The sequence below is a fragment of the Eubalaena glacialis genome, chromosome 3, assembly GCF_028564815.1.
Source record: "Eubalaena glacialis isolate mEubGla1 chromosome 3, mEubGla1.1.hap2.+ XY, whole genome shotgun sequence".
Taxonomy (NCBI): Eukaryota; Metazoa; Chordata; class Mammalia; order Artiodactyla; family Balaenidae; genus Eubalaena; species Eubalaena glacialis.
In genome coordinates this window covers 167,129,322-167,139,711 of record NC_083718.1, presented here as the reverse complement: position 1 = coordinate 167,139,711, position 10,390 = coordinate 167,129,322, and the positions used below count along the sequence as shown (strand labels likewise).

Here is a 10,390-nt window from a genome sequence, read left to right as displayed (position 1 = left end):
AGAATGTCTGAGTGAGTCCTTGAGCATTTTAAGCTAATGATATTCAGGTTTCATGCATTCATCTGACATACTGAGGTCTTACTACGTGCAAGGCACAGTAGCAAGCAGTAAATAAGACAAACATGGAATTTATTAAGTTGAACTGGATGAAAATAAAACTGCCACTATTCAACCCTTTTGGGTCTACAAAAATGGCACTTTCTTATGGATCGACATAAATACAGAGAGAAAGAACAGAAAAAAAAAAAAAGAACTAACCAGTTAATTGCCCGATTGCAATTGTGGAAAGAGCTATAAAGGAGCAACCGGATCTAACCCAGTCTAGGGAATGGTGTATGTGGTGCTGGTCAAGAAAGGCTTCCCTGCAGGTACGTTTGAGGAAGTGAGAATGAAAAGGAATTAACTTAGCAAAGGAGACAGAGGGACATCATTCCTGGCAGTCAGTTACAAAGGCCTTGAAGAGGAGGAAACTGGTCTGTTCCAGGGACTGATAAGGTGACTCAACCCACGGAGACGGGCAGATGTGGTAGAGGAGAAGAGGAAAAATGAGGATGAGAGGATGCTGAGAGAGACGCAGGAGCCACTCAGCCCTTGTAGGCCCTTTTTAGGACTTTGGGGGTTATCCCCAGAGATTTTGAAAGCAATGGCATATTATCTGTATCTGTATTATCTGTATCCAAACACTGGCAAAATCTAGGAAACATTCGGGTTACAAAGAATGTTCTTTCCCCTTTTGACAGAGCCCGGAGGTCTACAACTACAGGCGGCTAGTATGTGGCTGCGTCAGGATTGGAGTCTACGTCCTTGCAAAGAGCTTTCACCACCCAGGACGCCACTGGGAGGGTGGCAGGGGTGAAGCAGGCAGCAGGCCAGGGGGCTCTCTGGGAGGAGGCCAAGGAGGCCAAATGCGCCCCGGACCTCCCCACCCCCGGGAGGCAGCTCAGCGCCCAGCAGTCCTGAAGCGGCGCACAGAGAAGCAGTAGATGAGCGGGTCCAGGCAGCTGTTGAGACTCAGCAGCGCCAGGCTGAGGGTGTGCAGGACGTCAAGCGTGGAGGTGGCCCACAGTGCCCTCCTGCCCGGCCACCCAGGGCGCCAGCAGCAGGTGGTAGGGCGCCAGGAAGAGGGCAAAGACCAACAGGTGCCCGAGCACCATGGTCCTGGCCGCGCGCCGGTTTGGACCGGCTGGGGCCAGGGCCGGGCCCGGGCCCGAGGGCGCCGCGAGCGCCCGCGCCAAGCTCGCACAGGCCGCGAGCACCAGCAGGAAGGCGGCGGGGAAGAAGGCCACGGTGGCGTAGGCCAGGCCCGCGCTAGCCCAGCCGCGCTCCAGGCAGCGAGCGGCACCGCCCGGCCTGGGGCGCAGCGCATGCGGGGCGGCCAGCGAGGGTGCGGCGCACGTGGCACGGGCGGGGCCCCAGCGGCGCAGGGCCGGGCGGGCGCACCGAGCCGCAGCGGCACACGCTGGTGAGCGCCGCGAAGGCCACGGCCGCGTAGGTGGACACGCAGTAGGTGGCCCCGGCCGCGCGGCAGGCAGCCTCCGGGAAGGGCCAGGGGGTCGGGCCTAGGTAGTAGGTGAGCCACAGCGGCAGCGTGAGCGTGAAGAGCACGTCGGCCAGGGCCAGGTTGAGCAGGTGGAGACGCAGGGTCTAGCCCAGGCGCCTGCCGCGGCGGACGAACACTGCCATGGCCGCCACGTTGGCCGGCAGCCCCAGGCCCGGCGCCAAGGCGTAGGCTGCGGGCACCACGATGAAGCCAGCAGGGTCGTCCCAGGGGCTGCGGCCGCCAGCACCAACACCAACACCCAGCTCCCCAGCGCTGCTGTTCATCTCGGACCTGGGACTAGCGAGAGGAAGAGAGGTCACCATGGAGGTTAGCCACACAAGCAGCCCTCCATCCCGCCCTCCCCCACCCGACCCCTGTCCTCTTTTCCTCAGTCGGTGGTGGTGGGAAGCCCGGCGAGGGGCTGAGGCCTGAGCTCAGCCAGCACCAGCTGGGGATGGAGAGGAGGGGATGGGCTCCGGAGTTATCTCAAGTAGAATGGGCTTGGTGACAAGATGTGGGAAATGAGGAAGAGACAGGAATTCCAGGTAGTTTGGAAATTTCCAACCTTGGTGACTGGGAGGGTGAAGGTGCCCCTCACAGATGGTGTACGGTTCTGATTTGTGGGGCCCAGGTATGTGCATTAAGCCCAAACAAGGCTGAGCCAACAGGGAGTTACGGAGAAACCAGGCTGGAATATAGGGTCCTTCCCAGAAAAAAACCCAAGCCTCCCTGCTCCAGGGCCATCCAGATCAGTAGCGGGGAGAGTGAGGCGTGGATGGAGTTATGGTCTTAGGATGCAGTGACCCAGAGGCAGGCCCATGCACAGTGACCTTGGACTTACCTTGGTGAAGGTCCTCTCCTGGGGCTTGCCTGGAGCACCCTGGGCAGAGCTGAAAAGGTTTCACATCTCGCAGGCCTTCCAGTCTTGTTTCCTTCCCCCTTGCCTTTTGACCACAAAGAAGTCCTGGGTCTGATTTAAAACTTTGGACAGCAAAGCAAAAAGAGCACAGGCCCGGGAATCAGGCAGATCCTAGATACACACATTTATCTGCCATATGACCTCGGGCAGATTACTCAGCTTCACTGAGCCTGTCTTCTCTGCTGTAAAATGGAGATTAAAATACCTACCTCACAGTGTTGTTGGGGGGATTATGAGAAAACATAAGTAAAACTCTGAGCACTGGCTGACACTGGGGAGATACGCTCCCTTCCCCTCTAGGCAGCACACAGATAAATGTGTACACTCACACAGGCACACACACAGCGTTAGAGACACGGACACCCCAGTCAAACACAACAGCACAAACACATCTGGGCATATTCCCCCTCTCCCCAAGGGGGATAAGTGCACAAGCCAATGTCCTGTTCCTATTTGTGGCACATAGTCACACTCCTAGGGTGTTCCAAAACGTGGTTCCTCCAATACCAAAATTTGTACTTCTACCTTTGAATCTCTCAGGCTCCAATTCTTTCTGGGACCCTGAGTGAGTGTATTCCCTTCTGCCCCTCGCTCTCAGCTCTGTCTACCATGGCTCTGGCCCCTAACTATCCCACCCTGAACCTCTCCCTGCCTTCCCACCAGATCACTCCTCTCTTACCTCTTGCTGCTCTGGCTGCTGCAGATCTCTCTGGGTTCCTGGGGGCCTGGGGGCCTGAGACAGATCAGAATCCACTGCCACCCACATATCCTAGGCCCTCCCATCAACTGACTAATCCCAGGACACGACATGAAGAATGGGCTCAACAGCTGGAAGGGCTGGAGTCCACCTGTGGCAGCTGTGAGCAGGGTTTGTGGGGTGCAGCCAGGGCCCCAAGGGAAGGGAATGTCATTGCAAGGCAAGGGGGCACAGGGAGGGAGATAGCAAAGTATAAGGAAGGCCTCGCAGCTGAATGTCATTGTGCCGACCTGACCAAGGCTTAGGCTGTGGTTTGGGGGGCCCATTTCCTAAGGCCTGGCTTCTCCTTGGGGTGAGGCAGCACAGCTAAAGCTGAAGATACTCCTGCTGCTGTCAATCCCAACTGCTCCTCCATACCAGCTGGCCAGCCTACTCTTCCAGCACCATGCCTTTCCTGCAGCTGCTGGGTGGGCCCTACAGCCAAGCTTGAAGGGCCCTGTAGCTGCTAAATCAGCTTACAGGCCAAGCCTTGGTAAATAGGAGCCTTCAATCTAATGCCAGCTGTGTGAGGTTTTACTCGAAGTCCTGGTTGGAGACAAGCTGGCTGTGGAATCCTGGAAGGGGTGGAGATGGTAAGAGGCCAGGATCCCAGGGTTTCCAGGCTCTACTTTCAAGGGCTTCAAAATTTTCATGCAGAGGGGCAATTCTGGGAAGCAATGGAGATTTAATTACATTGGACCGATCATCCCATCTACCTTCAAGCTGAAGAGCAGGGGTGCCACACCTGCCCACTTCCGACTTTGGCAGCTGGTGCAGTGGAAAGTGTGGGTTCTGGAGTCAACCAGGTCTTAATTCTAGTCTCAGGTCTGACACATAGGCACTTAAGCTTTCTGAATCCATTTTCTCATCTGTAGAACTGCTATTTAATAACAAACGCTAGTTAATAATAGCATTTACTGAGCACTTATCGTGCACCAGGCACTACTGTAAGCACTTTAACTCACTAAATCTTCACAGCAACTCTATGAAAATATTTGCATTATCCATATTTGCAAATAAGCTAATAAGTGGCACTATCTACTCTCTCCCTTCTTTGCTGACCACTTGACCAGTGTGGGTAAATCTTAACTAGTCTAAGTCCAACTTGGAAATTCCATTCTCCTTGCCAGTGATTGGTCTAAGAATGGAAATGTGACATAATTCTGTACAGTGGGATGCAAGGGGAAACCTAGGGGTGTTCTAAGATAGCTTTCCTCTTTCTTTTCACCTTTGGATATTATGTGCAAATGTGTTGTCTGGAGCTGCTTCAGCTATTTTGTAACCCTGAGGGCAAAAGTCAATAAATTGAAAGCAGCACAACTACTGAGCCTGCGCTCTAGAGCCCGCGAGCCACAACTACTGAAGCCCACTTGCCTAGAGCCCGTGCTCCGCAACAAGAGAAGCCACCACAATAAGAAGTCCGCGCACCGCAACGAAGAGTAGCCCCCGCTCGCTGCAACTAGAGAAAGCCCGCGCACAGCAACGAAGACCCAACGCAGAGAAAAATAAATAAATTTATTTAAAAAAAAAAGAAACTGAAACTATGTTATCTCTGGACCTATTATGTGACAGAAAGTTTTCTTATTGTTTTGACATGCTGTACATGTAGTATACATATACTACTACATATATATGTATTAATATACATATATATGTATACACACACACACACTTAACTATAGAGAGATTGCATCACTGTGCTTTCAGACACAAGAAGACCTAACTAAGAGTGCCAGCTTACCTGAGGTTCCCAGCTTGTCAGTGTCAGAGCAGAAATTACCCTTCTATAGTGAAGATGAAATGGAGTAATATACATAGACTTCTTTCACTCCTGTGGGCTCCCAAAAGCCATTCCCTAACCCCCAAAGCAATTTGTAGGCTGGTGGCTAGAGTATTTGCATAAATAAATGATTTCTTTTTCTTCACTATTTTCCCTTATGGAGGTACATCACTTCCCAAAAGACCCCCACTGAGGTGAAGATGGTTGGTGATGTGATAGTAGGTACCCTAACATGGTCACTTGCCCTCGAGAATTGTCTCTCACACACACCCTTCTGACTCCCTAGGACCTCTGGGATTCATCACAGGTTCTGGCACTGCTTTCACATGCAGCATGCCTTAGAGTTGGCTGTCCCCTGCCTCCATCTAGGTGTCCAAGGAGCACTGCCCTGGCAGTTTCAGGTCCTGTAAAATGATGACTTAATGCCCATCTTTGTTAGCTTTACAACTCTAAAGTGCACGAGATAAAAAGGAATGGGAGGGACTTCCCTGGTGGCTCAGTGGTTACCACTGAATCTGCCTGCCAATGCAGGGGACACGGGTTCAATCCCTGGTCCAGGAAGATCCCACATGCTGCGGAGCAACTAAGCCTGTGAGACACAACTACGGAGCCCCCATGCCACAACTACTGAAGCCCACGTGCCCTAGAGCCTGCGCACTCTAGGGCCCACATGCCGCAACTACTGAGCCTGTGTGCTCCAACTACTGAAGCCCGCGCGCCTAGAGCCCGTGCTCCGCAACGAGAAGCCACCGCAATGAGAAGCCCGTGCACCGCAACAGAGAGTAGCTTCCGGTCACCACAACTAGAGAAAGCCCGCGCGCAGCAACAAAGACCCACCGCAGCCAAAAACAAATAAAATTTAAAAGAAAAAACAGAATGGGGAGTACCTCATGTGACTCAGCAGGCAGAAGCAGGTATACTCAATACTCTGCCATACTCGATGTGTAAATTCTAAGCATATAATAAAAACCTTAAAAACGTGCATGCCTTTTGAATCAGCACCCTCACTTCTAGGGAAAGAAAATAAATATGCAGAGATGATTAACTGTGAGGTTTACAATAGTTAAAAAATTGGGAATAATCCAAATGTTTCTCATTGGGGGCTTGTATAGATACATTACAGTACATCCTTACAATGGAATACTACGCACCCATTAACGTCAATGAGGTAAAACAGACAGAGAATGGTATTACAGTGTATTAGGTTTAAAAAGCGGGTAATAAAGTCGTATATGTGGTCTCATTTTCATTAAAAAAAAATCTGTATAAAGGCACAGAAAAAAACTGGGAGGTACAGTTATACAAAGGAATTGAAAGTAGTTATTTGGGGGCATTAAAAGTTTGGGTGATTTAAATTTATTTTCTATTTTCACATGAGGAATGCTAGAATGTGTAACATGTACCCCTCAAAAAAGAGCAGTAAATGTCCAGGAGAGAAAGCAGGGCCAGGTAGACCAGATGTCTACTTCAACACTGGCCAACCTTGGGTGTACTGGTAACAAGGTGACACTCTGTGTTCCACCATGTTCCTGCTTTGGCAGTGACATGGTATGAAGAGGCAAGACAGACTCTACTCCCAGGATTCCTTGAATGCACTTGGAGACTTCTTCCTAGGGTGTCTGAACATCTTTTTAGTTTGGACTAAGAGCTAGCAGATATCCAGCAGCAGCAGGAGCCCCAGGCAGACGATGGCTGGGATGCAGGTGTTCAGTGATTCTTTCAGAGACACCAAAGTGAAGATAGCCCCTGGAATGGAAAATGAGGTCCCTGAGGCTCCCTGGGAATGCTCAGGAGATCCAGGAGCTCAGGGCCCTCCAGCCAAGGCTGACCCACTCCACCTTAAGCCCTCTCTTGAACACTGCCCCCCACCAACACACACACCCTAAACTAGCTGCACTCATCTCTCTGACCTCCCAGAGAGAGCAGAACCAGAAATCAGAAGTTTCTTGAACTAACGTAGACCCTCTCAGATGACAAGAAACAGGAACGATCCAACCAAACAGGGCAAGGTGAGTAGGTGGGCATTTTGGAAGAGTCTCCCTGATCCTTCTCCTTTCTCAATCCTAGTGGAGGGAAGAAGGCCCAGGGATTGGTGGTGGAGGTAGTGGGAAAGATCTGAAAATGAAGGAAGCTGTGGAAATGGAAAGCAAGCCTGGAAGAAGGGTGGTAGTGGCAGCAGCAATGGTGACACACAGCCAGGGGATATAGAAGAGCCTGAAGATGTCTGGCCTTTGAAGCAGCAGCTGTCTTTGTACATCAGCAGTTCCTGTGGGCAGAGCCACTAAGAGGGGGCCCTCTAGGAATGCCTGCCACAGGGAAATCCTCTGCCTTTCTGGTCAGGGGGCCCGGCTTCCTTCCTCTCTCTTTCCACCTGCCAGACACATGGGTCCAGTGGCGGCTGCTACTCCATCCCCTCATCTCAGGGTAGGGGTGATGAGAAAGGGGTAGGGGCTTTTAGGTTACAATATATCCTTATAATGGAGATACCATGCAGCCAATAGAATTAATGACATAGAAGGTATACCTGACACAGAAGAGTGTTATAGTATATTAAGTTTAAAAAGCACCTATCCTAGTCTGAAGACCATGGAAACTGCAAAAGAGCAGGAAATGCTTCTGGTTCCAGAGGAAAAGAGTGGCAAAAGTAACGAGAACAGCCAGATTTTTTGCTATCACCCTCACCTATAAGTCCCCATTTCACCAGCCCAGTTGCACCCCCCTTACCCATCATGAGCAGTGTCAAAAGCAAGTTGCTGATCTCTTGCAGCATCGGTGGGCCCAGGACCAGCAGCAACCCAGCTAGCAGTTCCAGCCAGCCCACAGCCACTTGGTAGCTCATGGGATCTGGCTGGTAGCCGAACACCTTCAGCGGAAACACCTCAGCGAACTGCACGAACAGGGCTTTCTAGGGGTGGCAGGGAATGCCTGTCAGCCATAGTCACCAAGGATCCACTGCCCAGATGCTCCACAGGGGCATTCTATGCCAGTGCCCTCAACTCCCCCAGCAAAGAAGATACTACTCTAGGCCAGGTACAGGGCTAAGGTCAGCCTGCCTGGAAAGGAGAGGGCCTCCCTGGGGGGGCTGAGCTTTGGAATCAGAAAACAGGCTTTACGCTCCAAGAAGGGTGGGATGGTGGTACAGAGATGGACTGATTTTCTCACCAGATTACAACCCAGCCCCAAATTCCGGGAAGAGGAAGCTAGGCTTGGGCTTTCTCATCTAGTGCCAAGGCCTTGGGAACCCTGCCGCTTCTCTTTCTTTCTGTTTGGCCTGGTTTCTCTTCAGGCTACTATGCAGGGAATATTTGGTGAGGAGGAAGGGAATGGAAGGGGAGATTCTTGTTCATTAAACAGATTCTACTCAATATCGTATGCTGGGACCTGGATCTCAGAAGGGGAGTTGAGGGGGTCAAAGTGAGTGACTCAGCTCGCTCGCTAAGTCAAGCTCTGTCCTGGGCCACATGACAACTTCACCTGGACCCTTAGGTTGGCTACCTTTGCTGGCTCTCCCACCTCAGCTCTACCTCCCCTACTCAGTGCTCTAAGGAAGAAACTCTAAGCTGTCTGGTTCTGAGGATGTACTTCCCCAAACAACCCACCACCCTAAGCCAGGCCTGGGAGAAGGAAACTGGCAGAGATCTAGAAGTCTGGCTTATTTGAGGGACTGGGCAGATTGGTGTCCAGAAGGACATGACAACTTTCCAGAGAGTCTGGAACTAGACAGGAAGTCGAAGGGCGACTTCTAGGCCTCCCTCTCAGGCTCCGGGAAGGGCTCTCTGGATTCTAAGTTAGGAGAGTGTCTAAAGTTTGGGTCCTGCTTCTTGACTAGCTGTGTAACCTTTAGCAGATACACTTCACCTTCAGGGCAGGTTTCCTACCCTGACAAGCGGGGATTAATAAACCCCTGCCTCATGAACCCCCCAAGAACCCCCCAAGAACTCAAGCAAAGGAAGGAGGGCAGAAAGGGAGCTCGGTCCCTCTCCCTCCCCAAGGGTCCCAGAGCATTCCTCCTCGGCTCTAGATTTGCCTGGGGCCAAAAATGCCCGAATGGAAGGGAATGTGACCGTCCCCTTCCAGGGAAAATCCAGGGAACTCGGAGGAACTCCCCAGGCAGGGGCCCACGTCTAAATAGCTGTCCAGGTGCTCCCCCCGGCTCTAGCGCCGTCTGGCCCGAAGACAGGCGGGTCCGTGGGGCGCGGGCGGGTCCGTGGGGCGCGGGCGGGCGGGCGGGGCGGGGCGGGGGCCGGCCGGGCACCTGGGTAACGGCCGGGGTCGCAGCCCCCGCCGCCGTGCGGCTAGTCCCCCGCTCAACCGCCCGCCGCCCACCCCGCTCCGCTCACCATCTGCTCAGACACCGGAGCCGAGATCTGCTCCGAGAGCTTGGCCGCCCCCGTGAGCACGAAGAAGCCGCCCAACAGGACGCGCAGAGAGGCGAGCGGGAGCGCCATGGCCGCGCAGGCCTCCGGGACGCGCCCGCCCCAGGGTAGGCCCCGCCGAAAACCCGCCCCCTACCGCCCGTCCGTTTCCTCCCTCCCGGGGCGGCCGGAAGACCTGCGCCAGAGCCGCCGCTCCTCGCCCCCTAGGGGGTTGCCGCCCTCTTTTGGGCCAGCACGGGCTGAGGGAGGAGACGGCGCTTGGATAGGGCAGCCCCATCTCACAGATGGGGACACTGAGGCCCACTTGCTCTTAACTAAACGGGCCCCTCCGAATTCAGGGAGTCTCCCAGCTAATATGGACAGAGTAGAATCAAACATGGGTATATAGACGTGACGTGCAGAAGAGCTCTGTTATGGTCAAAAGACGTTGCGCGGTGGGGGGACGGGTAGGGGGGGTAGGGGAGGAGGGAGTCGCTCCTGCCCTTGCCACACTAGCTTGGCGATCTGAGCTGTCACCTAACCTCTGCGGGCCTCAGTAGCGTCTGCATCTGTAAATGGGGATAATCCCGTATCAGTTCTGAGCCTATAGGAGGCCTAGCACAACGCCTGGCACATGTAAGAACTCAGAATTATTTGTAAATTAGTAAATTTATGAAATTATTAAGAATAAATCAATAACTAGTAATTTTTAAATAAATTGTTCTTTTCTATCATTGCCTGAAATATATTTTCCCTCTAATATCTCTCAGCTGAAATTAAAATGTGAAAGGTGTTTGAAAATTCAGATTCTTACAGCCATGGATAGAGAGGCTTTCACTGAACAAACACCCTACAGCCACTCCTGGCCCATCTGCTTTTACCTGGAAATCTATCTAGACCTGGATGAGAAAACTATGACAAATTCAGAAAGCGCTCTGGTTTTACTCCCTTCCCCTCCCTCAGCTAACAATGTTTGTTTGTTTACATTTTTTAATAAAATTTTTTAAGGCAGCTTTCATGACACATGAAAATTATATGAAATTCATGTTTCAGTGTTCAT

At 52.3% G+C, this 10,390-nt stretch overlaps 2 protein-coding genes across 2 annotated transcripts; both read right to left on the bottom strand.

Moving 5' to 3' along the window:
* Window positions 1–1,308: 1,308 nt before the first annotated feature.
* LOC133087219 (transmembrane protein-like) lies at window positions 1,309–1,863 on the bottom strand. The gene is given in 1 exon segment (XM_061184022.1): window positions 1,309–1,863. A coding segment is annotated over 1 exon segment (555 nt).
* Window positions 1,864–6,191: 4,328 nt separating this feature from the next.
* On the bottom strand, window positions 6,192–9,423 carry TMEM35B (transmembrane protein 35B). The gene is made up of 3 exons (XM_061186818.1): window positions 9,316–9,423; window positions 7,700–7,880; window positions 6,192–6,721 (listed from the first exon to the last, which is right to left on the bottom strand). Exons 1-3 carry the CDS (start codon window positions 9,421–9,423, stop codon window positions 6,624–6,626), a joined length of 387 nt encoding a protein of 128 aa, XP_061042801.1. The 3' UTR covers window positions 6,192–6,623.
* Between the last annotated feature and the right edge of the window lie 967 nt (window positions 9,424–10,390).

Coding starts and splice junctions, on each gene's coding strand:
- TMEM35B (XM_061186818.1), bottom strand. CDS start 9,423: ATGGCGCTCCCGCTCGCCTCTCTGCGCGTCCTGTTGGGCGGCTTCTTC. Junction 7,881..9,315: donor CTCCGGTGTCTGAGCAGATG/GTGAGCGGAGCG, acceptor TGCCACCCCTAG/AAAGCCCTGTTCGTGCAGTT. Junction 6,722..7,699: donor TTTGACACTGCTCATGATGG/GTAAGGGGGGTG, acceptor TTTCCATTCCAG/GGGCTATCTTCACTTTGGTG.